The sequence below is a fragment of the Chiloscyllium punctatum genome, chromosome 2 (assembly GCF_047496795.1).
Source record: "Chiloscyllium punctatum isolate Juve2018m chromosome 2, sChiPun1.3, whole genome shotgun sequence".
Classification (NCBI taxonomy): Eukaryota; Metazoa; Chordata; class Chondrichthyes; order Orectolobiformes; family Hemiscylliidae; genus Chiloscyllium; species Chiloscyllium punctatum.
In genome coordinates this window covers 139,564,331-139,588,477 of record NC_092740.1, presented here as the reverse complement: position 1 = coordinate 139,588,477, position 24,147 = coordinate 139,564,331, and the positions used below count along the sequence as shown (strand labels likewise).

General features: G+C 41.4%; 1 protein-coding gene across 4 annotated transcripts in view; it reads left to right on the top strand.

Moving 5' to 3' along the window:
- The first annotated feature begins 3,879 nt into the window (after positions 1-3,879).
- Positions 3,880-24,147, top strand: part of LOC140490855 (transmembrane protease serine 11C-like) — a 43,853-nt gene continuing 23,585 nt past the window's right edge. The window contains exons 1-3 of one of the 4 annotated variants that reach the window (XM_072589144.1): positions 3,880-4,043; positions 6,806-6,975; positions 21,512-21,655. In XM_072589144.1, coding sequence (XP_072445245.1) covers positions 21,553-21,655 — 103 coding nt within the window. In that variant the 5' untranslated portion in view covers positions 3,880-4,043; positions 6,806-6,975; positions 21,512-21,552. Of the gene's footprint in view, positions 4,044-6,805; positions 6,976-17,293; positions 17,399-17,716; positions 17,799-21,511; positions 21,656-24,147 lie in introns of those variants that run through there. The other 3 variants (XM_072589147.1, XM_072589146.1, XM_072589145.1) reach the window with 3 other exon arrangements.

Sequence of the window (24,147 nt, the reverse complement as noted above, 5' to 3'; positions counted from 1 at the left end):
CCTTGTGGCAGCAGGGAAGGTGCTGGGTGTGGATGGTGGGTTGGTGGGGGGGTGTGGACCTAATGAGGGAGTCATGGAGGGAATGATCTCTGCAGAATGCAGATAGGGATGGGAAATATGTCTCTGGTGATGGGGTCTGACTGTATATGGCAGAGATGGTGGAGAATGATGCATTGTATTTGGACATTGGTGGAGTGGAAGGTAAGGTCCAGAGAGCTTCTTTCCTTGTTGCGGTTGGAGGGGTGGAGTTCGAGTATGGAGGTGCGGGAAGTGGAGGAGATATGCTGGAGGGCATTGTTGATCATGTGTGAGGGGATATTGAGGTCCTTGGAAAAAGGAGGCCAGCTGGGACGTACTGTAGTAGAATTGCTCCTCCTAGGAATAGATATGGTGGACGCAGAGGAATTGGGATAAGGGATAGTGTTTTTACAGGAGGAGGGAGTGGGAGGAGGTGTAGTCCAGGTAGCTGTAGGAGTCGGTGGGTTTGAAATAGATGCCCGTGTTGAGTCAGTTGTTGGAGGTGGAGACTGAGAGGTCCAGCAAGGGGAGTGAGGTGTCTGAGATGGTCCAGGTGAGCTTAAGGTCAGGGTGGAAGGTGTTAGTGAAGTTGATGAACTGTTCAACCTCCTCATGCGAGCAGAAGGTGGTGTCGATACAGTCATCAATGTAATGGAGGAAATGGTGGAGAATGGTGCTGGTATAACTGCAGAAGATGGACTGTTCCACATATCCTACAAAAGGAAGGCATAGCTGGGCCCCATGCGGGTGCCCATGGCTCCCCTTTTGGTCTGAACAAAGTAGGAGGATTCAAGGGAGAAATTGTTGAGGATGAGGACCAATTTGGCAAACTAATTGAATGTGTCGGTGGAGGGGTAGTGGTTGATCGGCGGGAGAGGAAGAAACTGAGGGCCTAGAGTTCTTTGCTATGGTGGATGGATGTGTACAGGGACTAAATGTCCTTGGTAAAGATGAGGCATTGGAGGCCAGGGAAGTGGAGGACATGGGTAGTGTCCTGAATGTATGTGGGGAGTTCCTGGACCAAGGGGTGTCGAGATATAAGAAAATAAATTCGGTGGGGCAGGAGCAGGTGGAGATGATAGGTCGACCGGTGCTGTCCGGTTTGTGGATTTTGGGTAAGAGGTAGAACTGGGCGGTGCGGGGTTCCCGGACTATGAGGTTGGAGGGTGTGGGTGGGAGATTCCCTGAGGTGATGAGGTTGTGGACGCACTGGGAGATGATGGTTTGGTGATGAAAGGTGAGGTGGTGGTTGAGGGGGCAGTAGAGGAGATGTCCGTAAGTTGGCGCCTGGCTTCAGCTGTGTAGAGGTCGGTGTGACAAACTACCACTGCCACCCCTGCACTCCTCCTCCATCCGCTGGTTTAATGGCGAGGTTGGGGTTGGAGTGGAGGGCTGCACTTCATGAAGGTGAGAGGTTGGACTGGGTGAGGGAGGTGGTCAATATCACGGCAGCAGTTGGAGATAAAAAAAAATTCTGGATTAATGGTGCTGGAAGAGCACAGCAGTTCAGGCAGCATCCAAGGAGCTTCAAAATCAACGTTTCAGGCAAAAGCCCTTCATCAGGAATAAAGGCAGTGAGCCTGAAGCGTGGAGGCTCACTGCCTTTATTCCTGATAATGGGCTTTTGCCCAAAACGTCGATTTCGAAGCTCCTTGGATGCTGCCTGAACTGCTGTGCTCTTCCAGCACCACTAATCCAGAATCTGGATTCCATCATCTGCAGTCATTGTTTTTACCTCGTTGATTAAAAAACATATGCAGCAGCAAGCATGACAAACGTAACTAATCAAGAAACTAATAGTTCCTAACTAATAGTTCCAATCAATCCTAACTAATAGTTCCAACTAATAGTTCCAAACTAATAGTTCCAATCAGGAGCCTCAAAACCAGTCAATCAAATTGTTCAAAAAACACTTTTGATAGTAATTTCATTGATCCTACTTATTACCTCACTCAATTTAATATTTGGCTTTTACAGCATCAATGAATGTATAAGACATTGACATTTTTTGAATGAAAATTACATGTGAAAAGCCATTAGAAATCTCTGTCACATGGATTCAGAACTGGCTCAAAGGTAGGAGACAGAGGATGGTAATGGAGGGTTGATTTTCAGACTGGAGGCTGATGACCAGCAATATGATACAGGGATTGGTGGTGGGTCCAACTGCTTTTTGTTATTTATAGAAATGATTTGTATGTGAATACAGGAGGTATGGTTAGTAAGTTTGCAGATGACACCAAAATTGATGGTGCAGTGCACAATGAGGAAGGTTGGCTCAGAGTACAAGAAGAACTTGATCAGATGCGCCTATGGACCAAGGAGTGGCAGTTTGAGTTTAATCTAGATAAACTTGAGGTTACATTTTGGTAGGGCAAATGAGGGCAGAACTTGAACATTTAATGGTAATATCCTGGAGAGTGTGCTGTACAAATGGATCTTGGAATGCAAATTCACATTTCCTTGGAAGTGGAGTAGCAGGTAGACAGGATAGTGAAGAGGCATTTGGTTCGCTTGCCTTTATTGGTCAGTGCATTGCGTATAGCAGTTGGGAGGTCATGTTGTGGCTGTACAGGACATTGGTTAGGTTATTTTTGGAATACTGTGTTCAATTCTGGTCTCCTTGCTTTAGGAACTTGAAAGAGTTCAGAAAAGAGTTACAAGGATGTTGCCAGAGTAGAAGGGTTTGAGCTATAGAGAGAGGCTGAATAGGCTGGGGCTGTTTTCCCCGGAGTGTCGGAGGCTAAGGGGTGGCCTGATAGAGGTTTAGAAAATCAGGAGGAGCTTGTATAGGATAAATAGGCAAGGACTTTTCCCCAGTGTATGGGAGTCCAAAACTGGAGAGCATAGCTTTAAGGTGAGAGGGGAAAGATTTTAAAAGGGATCTAAGAGGCAACATTTTCATGCAGAGGATGTTGCGTGTATGGAACGAGCTGCCAGAGGAGGTGGTGTTGGTGGGTACAATTATAACATTTAAAAGGCATCTGGATGGGTATATGAATAGGAAGGTTTAGAGGGATACGGGCCAAAGCCTGGCAAATGGGATTAGATTAATTTAGGATATCTGGTCAGCATGGATGAGTTGGACCAAAGGGTTTGTTTCCGTGCTGTACATCTCTATGACTCTAAGTTTTTGCAGCTTTTTTTCCTTTCCTATCTGACATACATATATGTCAGCCTTTGGATATCCTGAGCATTGCAGTAAAATGAGGACAGCCTCTAACAGAAAGTAACTGGCTTCATAATAGTCCTTCCTGTTGGCCAGGACAGGCAGGACCAGCTTCTACCTTCACAATCCCCAGGCCAGTGGCTGCTCTCTGCAATGATGAAGAGTTTGGCTCTGCCTTTCTATTCATTTTTTGAGGAGTGAACTGGACAACTGTAAATGTTCAAGAACAATGGTGCTCTGATCAGTTAATTCATGAGATTCGTTTTGCCAATTATACAAAAATGTGTATTCTTTATATGTTTCCTTTTACTCACTGTTTGGAGTAGAAGGATGGAGGGGCCTATATCTTTGAGGAAGTATAATCAGAAACTGGCATTATGAGCATAATCCAATCAAAACAAAAAATTATTTAAATTTAACAAGTATAGTGCAAATGGGCAATATGTTGATTTGACAAATTATAAAATATTGATAGCAGAATAGGGCATTTAAGATTAACCTCTATTATGCTTACATTACCAAATTGATTATTAACTGACTTCTATTCTCGTTAATGAATAATCTTTTATAAGCTGACCAATAGGATTTGTGTCTGATCATCCATGTGCAATGTTTGTGTGTAGCTAAGTTAAAGGAATTGCCTTCAGACAAAATTATTATGAAAAGTGATTACAGTGTGTGAAAGCGTCTCACAAAGGAGAAGTATGGAAAAGTGGAATTGCTTCAGAACTAGTCTGGGAATGAAAAAAAACATCAAAAGCTGGGTGAGGGATAATGAGCTACAAAAGGAAGTGGAGCTCTTAAAACAATCAAACCAGGAAGGACACACAGTGTAAACTTACAGGAGGTTCAGCTGGTAAGTCCAAATTAACATTAGGGCGAGGCTGGCGCATTGAATTTGCATTGTTGGAGACTGAAACTGGCGTTACTACCATGGCAGCGATAGCATCAAGAGAATGGATTTGATTTGCAATGGACACGGATTCTTGCGCAAAATCTTGTGAAGCTTTTCTTGAGTTCATAAAGAGGACATAGAGCTGCTCTTTCTTATACTCTTGAGGTATCTGAATTCCTAGAACTGTTAATTCTGCCTTCAGCTTCGCAGTAGACCAATTCCTGGGCTCAGATAATTCTCTATTGGTACATGTTTGTGCAGGGGGTCGAGAATACGGATGCACACCATGTGGTGTGGAATGAGGTAAATTAAACTCCTGTTCCTCCTCATGTGATGGTGCCTCAGATGTTAGAGTAGAAGCTGGAGAAGATAATGGCCCTTTGCTGCCTTTGCGTTCTTTGCGAGTCTTCATGGCTGCAGAGAATGAATGAATCCGTCAAATAAAACAAAGCTTTGGCATTAGAAAACATAAAATGGGAATAAAGTAACAGCAAAATAATGTGGACCTTTGAAATACAGTGGGAAATCTACTGCGACTGACAAGTCACTCAGTGTTAGGGCAGAAATGGGAGATAATTTAAATCATGGAAAGTATGTAATAATGATGACTTGATTTAATGACATCGGATGACATCATAAGAATGGTGTCTCAAGGCTTCAATTCCAGGGCTGTCACAAATAGACAGTCATACAACATCATAATGTCCTTGACCTCTGACCCTCAGGCTTCATTCTCCTTGCAGTCAATTGAAGAAATCGGGTGCTAGATGCAGCTTGGTGGTGGACAGAAAATTGTGGGCCCAAATCCCAGTCCACACACTTGAGAGCAGAAAATCTAAATTGGCACTTCATTTTAGTACTGAAAGGCTGCTAAAACATTCATGAGTTTAAATATTTTTAAGGTCAAAGTACACACGTACCAGACAAAAGAAATTTCCAGAAGGTCTGTGCAGTTTATCCCAACAACAGGTGAAGTTTCCTTTAGTCATGGCTGCCTCCTGACTAGCACCACCTATGACTTTTGAGCAGGAAAGCAGGAGATGACCATATTCAGGCATCATATTGCTCTTTTTTTTAAACAAATTTACATCTCCCTATGGAGCTGATATGAGTTCTGTCTATAACTCTTCAAGGAACAGTAAGTAGGTGAGATAACCAGTATTTGATATCCCCGTTATTAAGCACAAATGAGTTTGTGGCAACACAAGAAAATGCTTATGTCGTTTCAAAAGTGATGTACCAAAGTCCCCAGGTACGTCTCCATGTCAGTAATTTGCATGAAGTTACAAGGACTGGTTTGGATGATGGCAAATTGCAGGTAGGTGTGTTTGGTACTGTATTGGCATCATCCCAGAAATGCTGACCAAATTAATTCTGATCTGTTCTAATTCATGCCGTACATAGTTCATTTTCCTATTAAAATAGCTTTTTATCCACTTTACATCATTGTTAATTCACCTGTTAAGCTAGCCCAGATCGTTTGAATGTTCTAACCTCTTTTTCTTTATATATACTAGTAACTTGGCCATATCCACTCTGCTCTATCAGCTGACTTGAGATCATTACTTTAGTTATAAATGTAAAAGCCATTTGACATCTTTCAAGCTAGCCATTTAGTTGATGCACAATGATGGCCTAGTTAGAACTATCATGGCACAAAGTATGTTCTGGGATGTTGTCTCAATTCCTTACTCAGAATTCTATGGAGCCTTTGGGAACAAGCTGGGAGATGAAAGGTGGGCAAAATGGTACAGGCTGGCATCAGGTGCCTTGACAATTATTGTCTTTTCTCATGCCATTTTACCAGCAAAAAGAAAAGATGACAGATGGCCAGTATATACAGAGCCCAGGTGAGCCACTTAAGTAGCCAATTAACAGCCTCTTATCATCTGCAGTATTTGACCAATGGCAGGAGGGCATGTTGCTACATGGGAAATCTGTCAGGTAAACTTTATCAACCTTCCAATGCACTTGAGTGGACAGGTTGGGTGTTGGGCAATCATTCTGGTCATTTTTCTTGGTCCAATGTGGGGCATCCCAGCTGCTGTCTAGGATGTAAAAGATCCCATGGCACGATTTCAAAGAACAGCACGGTAGATACATCTAGAACAGATACAGTAAACACTGGAGAAACCTCCATAGGTCTGTCAGTATCTGTATAGGTAATTAACATTTCAACTCCAAGGTAACTCTCCTTCAAAACGCAAGTTGCATTAGAGTCATGTCAGATTCAAAACATAATCTGTTTCTCTCTTTGCAGGTGTTGCCAGGCATCCTTTGTTTCTCCAGCATCTGCAATATTATTTAAGATGTCCCAGTATCCAAGTCAAAATTTATCCCCCAATCAACATCTAACAAAGAAATAAACTATCTGGTAGTAATTACGTTGTCGTTTGTGGGAATTTGCAAAATGGTTTTTGTTTTCTACCTTACAAAAGCGACTATACTTCCAAAATTGTTATTGGCTATAAAGTAATTGAGATGTCTTCTGGCCTGTAAAGCACTATGTAAATGCAAGTCTTTCTTATGATGATGAGCATAATAATATTTATGAAAAGTTCTGAGCCAAGCTAAAGTAGTTGAATGTAACCTACTTCACTCTTTGGATGAGGAGTGTTGCTGACAAAGGTGATAGTCATTGTCCATCTCTGGTTGCCCTGAGAAGGTGATAGTGATGGTCCTTCTTCAACCATTGCAGTTCATTTGGTATTTTTCATTTGCAGCTCGAGACTTACCAAACCAGACTGCAGTCACGTGTAGGCCAGATCAAGAAAGGATGAAGGGACCACAGTGAACCAATTTAACTAGAATCAATGCTGACTCGTGCTGTTTTGTCTATTTCCAGAGTTTTAAACTGAATTCAAATTCTCCATCTGTCACAATGAGGATTTGGGTAAGTTGTTCCAGCATCACATGGCTAAGAGTTATTGCAACGTGTCATTGTGCCCTCCAGCTGAATGCAATGCAGTCTCCATGGCATTTAAACCACAGTGATCAAAACAATGTTTTAAACCAAGGTTTAATGAAGCACTTCCCATTAGGTAAACTAATAAACACATCTTTCAGGCCACGAAGTTCGAGCAAAGCTTTTAGCCGATGATTAGAAGCTGTTAAACACAAAGTGTTCAACTTTGCTCACCTCCAAGCAGACAGAAGCTAAAGTAATAATTCTCTCTAGCAAAATTACTGCAGGCGCTGCAGCTCCAAATAAAAACAGAAAATGTTGGAAAATCATAGCAGCTTAGGCAGAGTCTGTGGTGAATTAAACAAGAGTCAATGGCTTCAATTTTCTGGGTTGGAATTCTAATATCTGGAATAGACTCAGGTCAGGGAGAAGAAACAGTCAAGGTGAGATTAGCAAAGAGGTAGTTATACAGTTACTCTGGAGCTGGAACTGATTTTTATTCATGTGACTTTTCACTTATACTTTGATTAAGTCAGAGACAGAAAGGTTCTTAAGAAGCCAGGGTTAAAAGATCACCAAAGAAAGGCAGGAATGTGGATTTGAAGCTGTGATCAGATCAGCCTTGATCTTATTGATTGGCAGAGTACGGTTGAAGAGCTGAATGAGCTACTTTTGCTCCTGATTTGTGTGAATGTCTTCTGATTTAATCAGTGGTCAAGAAGAGGTGGCAGCAAATGAGACAGGTGAGGAGTGCGTTAGTCTCAGCCTTTGCAATTGTCCAGCAAGTTTGAACTTCTTTCAGCTTGTTTGGATGAGAGTAAGGACTGTGGGGTTGGTGAGCTAACTGACCATGGCATTATGGTACACAAAGCCTTTGAAATGGGGAGAGCAAGAAGGAATGTAGTGGCAGTAGGGGGCTATATAATGAAGGGGATAAACACTGCTCTGTTTATCCAAGAACTTGAATTCAGAAAGGAATGTTGTGAACCCAGTGCCAAGGTTCAGAGCATCATCTCCAGGACTTGGAGCTGGAGGAGAATTCAGTTGTCAAGGTATATGAATGTATCCATGACATAGGAAAAGGAAAGGGTTTCTGCTTAGGAAGTATGTGGACCTAGGCACAAAACTGAACAATGGAATCTCAAGGGTAATAATTTTTGGACTATTATCAGAGCCATGTGCTAATTGTGAAGGGTACATGATTAATGAAATGAATGCATGGCTCAAAGACTGCTGATGGACAATTAGGTTTTAGTTCATGGGTACTATCATCTGTACCAGGAAAAGTGAAAATACCATTGGGACAGTCACCAATTCTATGCTGGGACCAGTATTCTAGAAAGCTGCATGATGACAATGTTTGGATCTTGAATTTTGAGGATGCAGATGGTTTGGGTGGACATGAGGAATATTAGCAGAGAAAAGCCATAATTTGCTTACAAGCCCTTAATGATATCCAAAATGTAGGCTGAAGTACAAAAGAAGTAGTGTTGGGTACTTGTGACAAAGTGCTATAAGCATGGGTGATTTCAATCTGTTGGAACTTGCACATTCTCCCTATGGCTGTATGGGCTTCCTCCAGGTACTCTGGATTCCTCCCACAGTCCAAAGATGCGCAGATTGTCTGGATTGGTTATGATAAATTGCCTATAGTGTCCAGTGATGTGCAGACTACGTTAATAAGCAATGGGAAATGCAGGGGTACAGGGGTGTGTTTGGATGGGCTTGCTCTGGAGGGTCAGTGTGTGCTCGATGGGCCAAATGGCCTGTTTCCACATTGTAGGGATTTGATGATTCTATGAATAGATTAGCACTCGAGGAAAGGTGCACTTAATACGCATTTTCGGTCTGTGGAAAGAAACCAGAGCCACCTGAAGGAAACGCACACAGACACAGGGAGTATGTACAAACTCCACATAGCTAGTTGCTGAGGTAGGGACACAACAACTATGTCACAGGAGCCTCTCCATTGAACGCTATCATTTTCCAATCTGTGCTATCTATCTGGTATTCCATTAGCAGGCTTGTGATGATTGATATATATTTCTAAAACCCACTAACCAGCCTGTAATGTTTCTACTAACCATGGCCTAGCAACAATTAGAGTCCTACGGCATGGAGGCAGACTCTTCAGCCCAACTTATCCTTGCTGATCAGGTTTCCTACACTGGGCTAATGCCATTTGCCTGCATTTGACCCATATCCCTCTGAACCTTTCCTATCCATATACCTGTCCAAATGTGTCAAAAAGTTCTTGGGAGCTGTATCAATTCCTTAACTAAACAGTAGAGTTCTGAAAGATTTAAATCTACAGAATTGTTCACGCAGAGCATTGAAAAAGAAATTATTGGCATATGTATCATATCTTTCATGTCCTTAGGGCATCTTTAAACTTATTTTTCAGATATCATTGTTGTTTCAAAATATAATCACTTGGCAGTTCAAATATATTCAGAAAAATGCCAAGAAGTGCAGTAAGGCTTTTTTTTTGAGGTGGCTGGCTGAAAGACAAATCAGGACAGGGCAAAAGCTACAGCACCCTTTGCCAAATCATATTATGAAATCTTAAAGTCTACCTAAGAAGGTGGACACTGGAAGTCTCAGGATTAAAGTGGTGCTGGAAATGCACAGCAGGTCAGGCAGCATCCAAGGAGCAGGAAAATCGACGTTTCATTCCTGAAGAAGGACTCCTGCCCGAAGCAGCGATTTTCCTGCTCCTCGGATGCTGCCTGACCTGCTGTGCATTTCCAGCACCACTCTAATCTTGACTCTGATCTCCAGCATCTGCAGTCCTCAAGTTCATCTATCTGAAAGTCTCATCTAAAGGATGAAATTTCCCAACAGAACTGCATTGAAATGACAGCCTATTTGTGTGCATGTTCAAACGTAGGGAGATTGTTTATTCCTTGCACATAGTTTGAGATTCTTCTTCCACTGCGTATCATTTCTTATGATCTTTGATGCAATAAAAGGTCTGAGGTATCTTCTTGCAAAGGGTAAAAATAGGGCACGTCCAGAGATCCCTGGATGATAGAAGAGATTTGCGATTAAGAGAAGGAACAAAAAGTATGCAAGTGGCAGATGTTAGATGGGTAATGCAACCTAGAACCAGGCTGAAAAAAGAAGAAGCAAAAATGAAGTGGAAAATGTAAATAATAAAAACAAATAGAGCTTGTGATAAGAGACTCGTAGCTAACATTAAAGGGAAGCTAGTAGGCAGGGCTGAGGTATTCAATAAATATTTTGCATCTGTCTTTACCATGGTTGAAGGTACTGCACAGGTCATGTGAAAGAGGAGGTAATTTAGGTGTTTAAAGCAATTTAAACTTGAAAAGAAGATTATCAAATAGGCTATGTTACTGAAATTGAGAAGACATCAGGACCAAGGAAAGGCACCAAACTATGTGACAGAAATTGTTGTGGCACTGACTATAATTATCCAAATTACTTAGACTCAGGGGGTAATGCCGCAACACCTGAAGAATTGCTAGTTTTGAATCTTTGATCAAGGGAGGAAAAAAGATAAATCCAGAAACTGCAAGGCAGTTTAACCTTAGTGGTGGAGATGCTTCAAGAAACAAAAGGCTGAATTTTCCCAGCTACTGAATCATGAGGGCATTGGCAAAGAAATTGGGAAAATTTACAGAGATTGGGTCCCTTCTTACTGCTGATGTTGAGAGCAAAATGTTCCATTTTTCAACCAAGTGCATAATAAGAGGCTAATGTACGCATACTAACATATATTAAAATATCATTATTAGTTAATCGCACCTTGTTGATATGCAATTTCCCATTCTCCCATCCACAGGACAGAAACTAGGTGGGTACAATTTCAGACATGAAATTCAGAGCAAGCAGTTTAGCTTGCTGCTTGCTCCTTCAGCCCTCTGCAGACACGGGGAGAATGTGTAAACTCCACACAGACAATTGCTCAAGGCTGGAGTCCAACTTGGGTCCCTAGTGCTGTGTGGCAGCAGTGCTAACCACTGAGCAACCATGTCGCCTCCAAAACTTTACTATGGAACTCAGAAACACTTGGGACTTGCAGGTTTCTGTCAAATTGCATTGATATATGCATCTGCACTGGATGTGTCTTGCAACTCTGAGTTTGTTTTCTTAGTGTGCACTCAGCATGCACTTACTTGGAAGCTGCCCATCTCTGTTTACTTCATATTGTTTTCTCAGCTCGCACTGATTGACTTCAGCATTGACTATGGGCTGCCAGGCTTTGTGTGGGTCACATGATTTTTCATAACAAACAAGGTATTTTGTGCTCAATTTAGGCATAGGCTCTATGGATTCCATCACGTTTTGCACAGAAGGTAAGCCAGGAGTTTGTCATGGTGGAGAGTACTGACCAGTTAACAGGGTGGACATGTTGCTGTAATGCTGGACATTGTGAAATGAGGCTTGGGAGGTTCAGAAAAGGTTTACAAGGATGTTGCCAGGATTGGAGGATTTGAGTTATAGGGAGAAGTTGAATAAGCTAAGGCTGTTTCCCTCATTACATTTGCAGTATGTTTATATGGTAAACACACTGCATATGCTTCATGCAAACGGCAATGTATGAAAGTCAACAGGGAGCAATCCTTACTGGGGTAACGAGGAGGTCTAGTATCGCCTTGAGGGGCTTGATCAATTGCAATTCAAGGGATTGTCCACAGTCAGTCAGGCACTTTGACCTACCAGAATTCAAGGAGCCGTTTCATAGAGATATACAGCACAGAAACAGACCCTTCAGTCCAACCCGTCCATGCCGACCAGATATCCCAACCCAATCTAGTCCCGCCTGCCAGCGGCCGGTCCATATCCCTCCAAACTTTTCCTATTCATATACCCACCCAAATGCCTTTTAAATGTTGCAATTGTACCAGCCTCCACTACATCCTCTGGCAACTCATTCCATACACATACCACACTCTGCATGAAAACGTTGCCCCTGAGGGCTCTTTCATATCTTTCCTCTCTCACCCTAAACCTATGCTCTCTAGTTCTGGACATCACCCCCCCCCCCCCCCCACACACACACCCCCCCCCCCTCCCCCCCCATCCCCACCTCCCCAGCCCAAGGAAAATACTTCGTCTATTTACCCTATCCATGCCCCTCATGATTTTATAAACTTCTATGAGGTCACCCCTCAGCCTCTGACATTCAAGGGAAAACAGCCTTAGCTTATTCAACTTCTCCCTATAACTCAAATCCTCCAATCCTGGCAACATCCTTGTAAACCTTTTCTGAATCCTTTCAAGTTTCACAACATCTTTCTGATAGGAAGGAGACCAGAATTGCACACAGTATTTCAAAAGGGGCCTAACCAATGTCCTGTACAGCCGCAACATGACCTCCCAACCCTGTACTGAATACTGTCTTTGCATTCTGGGAATTGGACCATGATCAGTCCTGTAGGTCAAGTGCAACCAATCAGGACTACGTCAGAAAGGGTACTGTGGAGTCACCATCTTCTCTCTGAGAAGTTACCAGAGTTGGGTGAGACAATTTGTCCTGCAATGGGACAGAGCGGTGGGGTTGAGTACAATGGAAGTGGATAGAAGAGAAGTTAGTAAACAGGAGAGGTGGTGACGTGAGTAAGTAGGAAGGGCAGAAAGGTTAATAGTTTGGGAATATGAGATGGGGCACAGCCCTTGAGTGGACATGATGCATGCAATAGTGAGAGACGTAGTCAATGAGCCTGCGTGAGATGTTTGTGCAGGACAGATTTAGAGAGGGTGTTGCCCTTAACAATGTGAGAAGATGGTAACACCCTTTACTGCAGAAGGCTGAGGATCATTGATCTTCCTGTCCTGTAGGATGTCTTTTTACACCTGGTATAAGCACTGTCCTGGGCTACAATTTGTGTGCAGACTATCTGTCTGTCTGTCTAGTGGTGTGGTCTCCCATGGCATTCAGCTCTTCCCCTGTCCACCAACTCTCCTGCCTTTCATGTTAATGCAGACCTTTTCTGCTTTCCCAGGCTTTTTCACTACCTCTGCAGTCATTTAAGGCTAGTTTACTTTTTCCAGTTCTGGTTAAAGGATTATCAATCTACAACCTAAATGTTAGCTGCTTTTCTCTCCACAGCTACTCTCAAGCTGTCATGGTGGGATTTGGATATATTCTGCGGACTAATTCGATGAGATTCTAATTTTCAAACATAATGAGCAACTAAAACAAATGACTGCAAAATATAATTTCTATTTTTTACGTGACTAAATGTTATTGCAACCTGTCACTGTGCCCTTCAGCTGAATGCAGTCTAGTTTCTGTGATACCTAATCCACAGTAATCAAAACATGGTTTAAACCAGATTTAACAGCACACGTTCATTGGTTAAGCTGATAAAAATAACCTTCTAGCCAAGATTTAACAAAGCTTTTGGTTAATGATTAGAAGCAGTTAAGCAGAACTCTTTCTGTCATTTCTCATCTCTGATATGAAGCAACAGAAATAATCTGGAATCATATAATCTTGCTCTCCAGCAAGAGCAAACCACTTTCTTTTCCAACATTTTTATTTCCACCCACTGAACTAAGATGATTTCTCCCCACTTACTGATCTCGTCACTTATTATGAATGCTACTCCACCTCTTTCCTTTTTTTTCTACCCTTCAAAATTCCAGTTCCCATTTGTGTTTTTCTCTAGCCTCCTTTTGTTTTTAATTAATTTCTGGAATGTGTACATTGCTGGCTTAGCATTTATTTTTCATCCCCAGTTGTTTTTCAAAAGGTGAGAGACCTCCTTGAGAAACTGCAAAGCTTGATGTTTAGGGACACCCAGAATGGTGTTAAGGAGGGATTTCTAAGTGATGATATTCCAAGTCAGGGTAGTATCTGGTTTGTGGAGGAACATGCAGGTGATGGCTTTACCATTCATCTGCTGCCCTCGTCCTCCAAGATGGTAAAGGTCGCAGGTTTGGAAGTTGTGCATTTTGTAGAATGTACACACTGTTGCCACTGTGCACTGATGATGGAGGGAGTGAATGTGCGTCGATGTTGTCTTAATCAAATGGGTTATTTTATCTTAGACTATCCTAGAATTTCTTTTGTGTTGTTGGAGCTATATCTACCAGGTAAGTGGAAAGTTTTCCATCATTATCCTTACTTCTGACCTGTACGTGGTACATAAACATTTGGGAGTCAGGAGTTGAGTTACACTACAGATTCCCAGCCTCTGATCCAGCATATTTGAAGAGCCAGTGTTGGCATAATGGGCCAAATGACCCCCATAACAATTCTGTGATTCTGTGACCTACTCTTGGAAGCACAGTATTAGTATGGCTGGTCCATGTCAGTTTCTCGACAACAGTAAACCCCTAAGATGTTGATGGTGGGGATTCAACATTGGTAAAGTCATTGAATGTCATGACGTGATGGTGAAATTCTCTCTATTTGAGATAGTCATTGCCCGGTGCTTGTGTACTATGATTGATACTTTCCACTTATAAGCCCAGACCTGGGTATTGTCCAGGTATGGTTGTATATAAAAACAAACTGCTTCGGAGACTTAGGAGACCTATTGAATTGAGGGTAAGAATGCCACAGATTGACTTGGATGGTGACAAACTCAGAAACAGAAATATTCATCAAAGTAGCTTACATTTGGTTTCAATCTTTCCTGTTCAATAAACCTTAGATTGGAAATTAAGCAGAATCCAGGCTGTGCCTGATTCTTCACAATTTGAGGCAATGGATGTTTGTATTTCCAAACTACTTACTTTTTCATAATTATATCCTGTTGCTCAGTTCCTATGACTTGCTGAGATTCATGCTATCATATGAATGCATCTGACATAGACTACAAGTAAGTTGTTTATGTGTTCAATGATGAAAACACTGCAATTGGCCAGATGGGAGGGACAGCAGCCCACATGAACACCATCAACATTGGGTTCTGTCTTATCATTGAGTACTGCCCCAGAGCCTCCAAGTCCCCCTTAACCTCACAGTACCCCAGCAGCTGATTTCCGCTCATTATCCCATGTGGAGATCCTCCTCATTAAACTTCGCCTGCAACTGAGCTCCTTGACTTCTGAACTCTGACATTGTACCTTAATGGTGAAAACTATCATAGTCAGAGAGGGCTGCTTTCTCATTAGGTAGAACTGACTGGAGGTGGCTTAACCTGAGGGTCAACATGCCAGGAGAGAGACCTTCAATGTGACCTCACCCGATGCAGATTCAACTCATGCACAGTTGGCAACCCTCTGCACCACAAACCAGCTGTCCAATCAACTGAACTATCATGCTTCACATCAAGCTTGTGGTTTCAAATAAATCTGTTGGATCATAGCTTGGTGTCGTATAACTTCTAACTTTGTCCACCTCAGTCCAACACTGGCACCTTCGCTTCATTCCACATGTGAAACAGTGACTGGAAGTAGTATGTGCTGCTTTGCCCTGAACACATTATTGTGCTAGTTAGCACTTATGCAGCCCAATTGACTCATCCAAATTTAAAGATCCAGGGTATATAGATTGTTGTGGTGGTGTCCTACCTTTGGCCCAGGAAAAATAGGTTCAAGTCCCACCTGTACCGAAGTTATGTCATAACATCTTGGTAATTATAAAATATAAGAAGGATCCAGGATAGGTTTTGAAGTTGTCTAATGTGTAAAATGGGTAACAGTGTATCAGCAATAGGAATAAAATTTGAAAAGAAGGTTCCAATGTTGACCATGAAAGCTTTAATCATTGTTGGAGAAAAACCCATCAGGTTCACTAATGTCCTTTTTAGGGAAGGAAACTGCTGCGCTTACATGGTCTGGCCTACATGTAACTCTATATCCACAGCAAGTGGTTGACTCTTAACTGGCCTCGGGCAATTAAGGATGGGCACTGAATGCTGGCCTAACCAGCAACGCCCTTGATCCCGTGAATTAATTAAAAACATCCCAGCAAAGCAACTTCTGGAATTTAAAGTAAATCATAAATCTGAAATTGAAAACGAGTCTCAGAACTTGTCACTGTGAGATTATCATTGGTTCTTGCAAACGACTCATCTGGCTTTTATTCTGTCATCCTTATCTGGACTGATTCCAGAGCTATGACAATGTGACCGACCTTTAACTGCACTTTTAAATGGCTGAGGAAGCAGTCCGTTTAAGAGTAATCGTGTTGGACTTGCCACTGATGCCCACATCCCAAGAATGCATAAAGAATGCATCAAGTACCTGGAAGGAATTTAGATTAGATTACTTACAGTGTGGAAACAGGCCCTTTGGCCCAACAAGTCCACACTGCCCCGCCGAAGCGTAACCCACCCATACCCCTACATCTATATCTATATCTACCCCTTACCTAACACTACGGGCAATTTAGCATGGCCAATTCACCTGACCTGCACATCTTTCGAGTGTGGGAGGAAACCGGAGCACCCGGAGGAAACCCACGCAGACACAGGGAGAATGTGCAAACTCCACACAGGGAGTCGCCTGAGGCGGGAATTGAACCCGGGTCTCTGGCGCTGTGAAGCAACAGTGCTAACCACTGTGCCACCGTGCCGCCCACTAATTGTTTTGGAGTTCGACACATTTCTGTTTTATTCATTCTGTAATTTTTCATTCTTTGTTTTAACATCCCCAAGAGTTTACATTTCTAACTGTTAAATGAGTGAAACAAAACATTTTGTAGATTAAAATTGATTTAGTATGGAATGAGCTGGACCATCTTTCCAAACACTTTATTGTGGTTTCAGTTACAGATATTCTGATTTTGGTTTTACTGTGCAAATAGATGTCTTGTCTGTTACAGAACAGAGAAAATAATTCTGAAATCTTTGGCCAAATCTTTGTTAGTATTAAGTGTAACTTCTTCGATGTTTGTAACCTCCCAGTAATGGAGCATAGTAATCCTATTCAACAGTTGCAATACATTTTCAATCTTTAAAGTAGGTCCAGCAGCCTATTATTTTGAGCACAACTGAGTATTATTATCTTAATATCGGCAATAATTTACAGAGACCTTGGAATCTAGTTGTCCTTTCCAGAACTGCACCTCAACCTCAATAATTAAAAACTGCTTTAAAAGTGTTTTCCATCCTCAAAAACTGTCTTGCATGATGGTAAGCATATAGGCTGGCAATGATTACTAAACCCTTAGTGGAAAACTGAACTCTTGCTTACTAATGCAACACACAACCAAAACTGTCTCAGTTGATGAATAAGCAGCTGCAATTTTATGCAAAATCTCTTCCACTTTTTAGACCCTTCCAGTCATGCAATCTTGTGTATACACATACACACATAGGCATGTTAACTGATGCCTCTGAAATGACTCAGTGTCTAAGTTAATATGCATGATTACGTGCTTCATTAGGTTATTTACATGCACCAATTTTTGCTCTTCGGACTGGGTAAAAGAATGAATGCGGATGTTAAGGACCGTCACTCTTAATACAACATTACTTTGTGTGAGGTAAGGTTGTACCCTTATTTACCTTCTAATTTGTACCTTCTTTGCCTAGACTCTGCTTTAAATAAGTGAACAACACTTGGTTAAACTTTAAAGCAAACTAGGTATCACAGGATTCAGATGCATTTTTGCTAATTTGGTTTTATCTGATTCAAAATCACTGGATCACCAATGAACATTCAGAAAAATGTACTTTGGACTGAAGTGCTCAGTGAGGTTGAAGTATAAACTCTGTAACTATAATTGCTGGCAGTGTTAGTTGGTGCAAGCATTCTTTTAAAAAGAATGTATTCAAATGTCCTGCAATTTGGCGGCTGAATCATTTATTGACTGAAAGATCTCCTAGTAAAATTTTATCAAGTTATATGAACAAGCTTAAGATTTCAGGACAACAAGTTCACAGGTACCCAGTGCTTCCACGTTTTCATTTTTAACAGTGACCTTCAGGCAATAAAATGAGTGTGTGTATTAGAGGAATACTGTAAAACAAAATTGAACACACTTATGCAAATATTAAAACTGGTAACTTTAAGGGGAGTCAGAGGAAAGTTTCAATGAGTTTGTTAAAAGAGAGGGCAAGAGTTGGAAAGATATGCTTGGGATGATAGGGAAATTCCAGAGATTAGGTTCCAGGCAGCTGAAGGTACTTCCCTAAATGTTGAATTATGAAATTAAAGGATGTGGTAGAGACCAAAATTATAGGAGGTAGGGCTCACAGACCTCCACAAATTTCACTTCAATCTAGACAGACGAGAGAGAGAGAGGTAAAAACAATGACTGCAGATGCTGGAAACCAGATTCTGGATTAGTGGTGCTGGAAGAGCGCAGCAGTTCAGGCAGCATCCAAGGAGCAGCAAAATCGACGTTTCGGAAAAAAGCCCTTTATTAGGAATAAAGGCAGAAAGCCTGAAGCATGGAGAGATAAGCTAGAGGAGGGTGGGGATGGGGAGAAAGTAGCATAGAGTACAATAGGTGAGTGGGGGAGGGGATGAAGGTGATAGATCAGGGAGGAGAGGGTGGATTGGATAGGTGGAAAAGGAGATAGGCAGGTAGGACAAGTCCGGAGAAGTCATGGGGACCGTTCTGAGCTGGAAGTTTGGAACTAGGATGAGGTGGGGAAGGGGAAATGAGGAAACTGTTGAAGTCCACATTGATACCCTGGGGTTGAAGTGTTCCGAGGCAGAAGATGAGGCGTTCTTCCTCCAGGCGTCTGGTGGTGAGGGAGCGGCGGTGAAGGAGGCCCAGGACCTCTATGTCCTCGGCAGAGTGGGAGGGGGAGTTGAAATGTTGGGCCACAGGGCGGTGTGGTTGATTGGTGCGGGTGTCCCGGAGATGTTCCCTAAAGCGCTCTGCTAGGAGACGTCCAGTCTCCCCAATGTAGAGGAGACCGCATCGGGAGCAATGGATACAATAAATGATATTAGTGGATGTGCATTTAAAACTTTGGATGTGGAAGGCTCCTTTAGGGCCTTGGATAGAGGTGAGGGAAAGGTGTGGGCTCAGGTTTTACAGTCCCTGCGGTGGCAGGGGAAGGTGCCAGGATGGGAGGGTGGTTGTAGAGGGGCGTGGACCTGACCAGGTAATCACGGAGGGAACGGTCTTTGCGGAAGGCAGAAAGGGGTGGGGAGGGAAATATATCCCCGGTGGAGAGAGAGAGAGAGGCATATGTGAAATACACATAGACTCTGTGCATATACAGTGCACAAAGAATTTGCATCACATATGGATTTCTTTTATGTCCATATTGAATAGCAGGTCAGAAGACAGCGCTTATAGGTCAGTGAATTCTATTGTAAATTTAGCTTGTTATGCTGATATAAGAATTACTTTTCCTGACCTTTATGCTGTCATCATTGATTTAAGTACAATAGACTCTACACGTGCGGAGTTTGTGTGGACTTTCAATAGACAAGAAGCCCCTGCCAGAATGTGAAACTTACTAGCTTTTAAAGTAATTTTTTAGTTTTGAAAGCTATTAATTAAACACTGCACATGCTTCAATCTCATGAGGCCAGACTTGACTTTCCATGTAGACTCCAGAATATTACAATCTATACTAAGTAAATACAAACTAGTCAACATAAATATGATTCTACAAAAGTAATATTTATTGCAATATTCTTGTTTATAGCTATGTAATAAAAACGGTGACCCAGAAAATGTTAGTCAATGAATCTTAGTTTTGCCTCCCGGGTACTTCCCCTCACAACCTTCCCCCACACCGCCCCCTCCCCCACCCCCCTTCTAAACTCCTGATTATCAAAGTCCTCCCTGACCTGACTATTCTCACCCAAAAATGCCCCCTGAACTTCCAACAAACCCCTTGACATGGCTTGATTAGATTGCACCAGTCAACTCTACCATAGATTTTCTGATCAAAATTGCAATGATAATTTATTGATCACCCTGTATTACACCAAGGCACCCTTTACAAAGCTTTGTGGCATCTCTCCTTTGCTGTAACTTTCATGACCGGGGCTAAATTCTAAAATGATATCAACTTTCATTGGGACCAAGCTGTCTCCAGCACTCATTTTTATTTCAGCTCCTGGCCCTGACAACCTTTATGTTTATCACTGGGAAAATTAATTTTAAACGTACATTATGTTCAATGTCAGCCGGGTATGAGTAGCAGCCTGTCTCCTCTGAGTCACACCTGTAAGACAGATTTTGCAATCAAAAGATTCATTTTTCAACCTGGAATACAATTTTATTTTGTGGTATTTCAGACTGAAACCTGTTTTGAGGCGGAGGTTCAGAATTGTGGAATGTGTGCAAAACGGTGAAACTTGCGATTAATTGAAACTACCTTGGTCATGTTTATTCCAACAGGTTTCTACATTAACTTTATCAATGTAATCTGACTTCCCTTAATTTGTCTTGACCATTCGTAATCCATACAGTTCCAACTCCTAGGAAAGATTGAAACATTGACTGTCTGCGTGGAGTTTGCACATTCTCCCTGTGTCTGCATGGGTTTCCTCCCACAGTCCAAAGATGTGCAGGTCAGGTGAATTGGCCATGCTAAATTGCCCATAGTGTTAGGTGCATTAGGGAAATGGGTCTGGGTGGGTTACTCTTTGGAGGGTTGGTGTGGACTGGTTGGGCCAAAGGGCCTGTTTCCACACTGTAGGGAATCTAATCTAATCTAATCTTAAAATTCTGCCCACCTCACCGCTCTACAGGAAGTTTGACATCACTTTTTATACACTTTCCCAAGAATATGGAAGCCATGATATTTGACTAATTAAATTGACAAGTCCCTCCGGCAAATGAGTCTTTATTCTCCTAATTTACACTATGAAGAATTGTAATGTAACTTTTTTTTCTTTATTTGTCTACTTTTGTACCTAATCTATTTTAGTATCTAAGATGTGTAACTTGGTACTTTGTACCTAAGATAGTGCCATGTATGATGACATTATAAACTTTTCACTGTACTTCTGTGCTTGAGTACACGTGACAATAAAACCTAATTCAAATGTAGTCTTAGACTTCTGTGAATGTGGCAGGCCCTGAAACATTCTACACCCAGTGAAGTATTTTTGTAGTCACTGTTGTAATATAAACAGTAAGTTTGTATACACAGAAAAATCCCAGAAACAGCTGTGAAATAAATGACCAGATGGTTTGGTCTAGATGTTTAGTGGATAAAATAAACATTGACGATACTTGACAAACCCTTCTCTTCTCCTTCAAAGTAGCGTCATCGGATCCTTTAAAACTGCCTGATAGGACTGACAGGCCTTTGCTTTAAAATGTCTTTTGACACCTCTGACATGCAGTGCTCCTTCAACACTGCCAAATTGTCGGTCCAGGTTATATAATAAAAATTCTGGATTGAGTTGTGAACTCAACTTTCTAACTAAAGATAGGAAACATAAATGGGCTTTGCAAAAAATAAACTTCCTTAGTTTGAAACCACCGAAGAGGAAAACAAGACCTGCTTCACTTTGTAGAGTTTGGCCTATTCCCATCAAACAGACTGCTCCACAAAATATAAAGATAAGCGTTAATGCATGACAATGTAAAATTTGGGAACAGAACATATATACTGATAATTTTCCGAGTATTGTATTTATAGATCATCACATATCCCTTCTTATTTCTTCACAGAGAAGGTGAGAAGTATAAGAATTTAAAATTTACTCTGGAAAATGAAATTTTCAAAAGGATTACTGTTAGTGTCTGCAATCGTGGGCCTTATTCTGATTCTTTTGACATCAGCAGCTATTATTCTAGCAAAACTTCTGACAGAAGGTAAGAGGAAAATATGTTTGCTTCATGCTGCTTAGACTTGAAGGGACTTGAAATTAAAGGTCAATCATGAAGGGAATGAAATGTGTTTGGGTTCAATAAAATCTGACATTTATATGGTGCTTTCAATTGAGTAAAATTTCCTGATGTGATTCGTAGTGTATAGTTTGACAAAAAGTGACCGTGAACCCAAAAAGGAGATATTAGGATGGATGGCTAGAGACTTGGTTAGCAAAACACTTCGTAAGAAAGAGAGCGAGTTAGAAAGGTTTATGGAGGAAATCCAGAGTTTACGATCCAGACAGTTGAAGACACCGATAACTATGCTGCAGTAAAAGCAGTAGGGTTGCACAAGAGATCGAATTTGGAGGAACACAAAGCTCTTTGAGTATTATAAATCTGGAGAAAGTATGGCACTTGAACCTGAAAGCAAAAGGAGATATTTGAACAGTAAAATTGGGATTTTTAAATTTGTGATTTTGTTTGATGGGAACATTTTGTTCCAGCAAGCACAGGGGTTATTGATCATTTGGATTTTTTAGTGGATTAAATAAAGACAGAATTTATCTGTTCAAGTTTCTGGACGATGAGATGCTCACCTGAGGATCTTTGGAACAGTTTATTGTGGAGGTAACAAAAGAAGAGATAAAGATTTCAGAGAAGGTAAATTGAAGGTAGGATGAACAAGATTAATATTACATCTCTAGAATTAGGCATTCTCTGTGATGGAGAGAACATGGGTCAAAAGTTCAGCTCAGGGTCAACTACGACATCAAGGTAATCAAATTAGATCTATAACTAAATTACAGCACTTTCAATATAATTTTTACATTATATCATTCTGAATCAAACTGCTCCATTGAATGATTTTATTAGGTGGACATGTAATGGTAATTTTCCCAATAACCAATAATGTTATTCTATCATCTCTGTTGGAGAAGATAATTTCACTAAAACTTTGTAAATAAGGGATCCAAAACTGCACACATTGTTCGAGATCACTAATGTCCTGTGAAGTATAACATCCTTGTTTTCATTTTCAATTTTTCTAATAAAGCATAGAGTTCCATCAACCACCTTAATGATTTGCTGTAGCTGCATATTGACTTTTAGTGACTTGTATATAAGAACACAAAGAATTCTGTATTACAGAACCCTACAGTCATTCCTTATTTACATAATGTTCTGCTTTTTCTTATTTTCTCTGCCTAAATGAACAATTCCATATTTTTTCACACTACAGTCCATCTGCCAGATCTTTGTCCACTTACTCAACCTATCTACATTGGTTTGCAACCTCCTTATGTCATCTTCATAACCTATCTTTGTCTCAACCGAAAATTTCATGGCCATGCCTTTGCTCCCCTTATTGAAGTCATTGTCTCAAATTGTGAAAGGTTGAGACTCCTCAGATCCCCACTCATCAGATGCTGCTAATCAATAAAAGATCCATTAATATATACTCTGTTTTCTATCAGTCAGCCATCTTTAGATTAGATTCCCTACAGTGTGGAAACAGGCCCTTCGGCCCAACCAGTCCACACCAATCCTCCGAAGAGTAACCCACCCAGACCCATTTCCCTAATGCACCTAATACTATGGGCAATTTAGCATAGCCAATTCACCTAACCTGCACATATTTGGACTGTGGGAGGAAACCGGAGCACCTGGAGGAAACCCATGCAGACACTGGAAGAATGTACAAACTCCACACAGACAGTTGCCCGAGGCTGGAATCGAACCTGGGACCCTGGTGCTGTGAGGCAGCAGTGCTAACCACTGAGCCACCGTGCAGCCCTTCAGACCTCTCAGATCATTGAACTGTAATGAGAAAGTTTCCTTGAAGAGCAAATTCTTGAACTCAAGTTGGCTGTCTGCATGTGTTCGAAAAGGCCCTTCTTTCCTGAAGAGATTGCACTTTGTGTCAAGTTGAGAATGGAGAAAGAAGGTTCAATGACCCCAAACATCATAAAAGGTGACCTTTATCATCTCAAGTTGATGTCAGCCATCTTCCACGATGAAAATTCAAAGTCCTCCAGATGTTGATATGGGACAGCTATCTGGTTCAGCAGTAAGTTGCTGCTCATTGGAATTAATTTTATCTCTTGCAGTATTCTGGATTTCCAAGCAAGACAAGTTCATTTTTGACCCTGTCCCCAGTTTGTAGAAATTGGTTTAACTCCCATAGGAGTTGTGAGCATCTCATCTTCATCTTGTGCAATTATTTGCAATCCGTTATGCTGAAGTACATGTACATTAGTGTTATTGATTAGATTAGCTGTTTCCATTTGCCCTTTGATTTTGTTGTACTGGTGCATTAGATATTTTCTATCCTCAGTCATGTCACTGGAGCTTTGCAGCTTTTTTTTTAGAATTAGCTCTGCCACTAATACTAATAATTCTATTTTGGAAGACAAGGAATGATAATGTTCCTCATGAACTTGTGTCATTTATTGAATTTAAATCTGCTATAACAATATGTCCTGCATACTGCT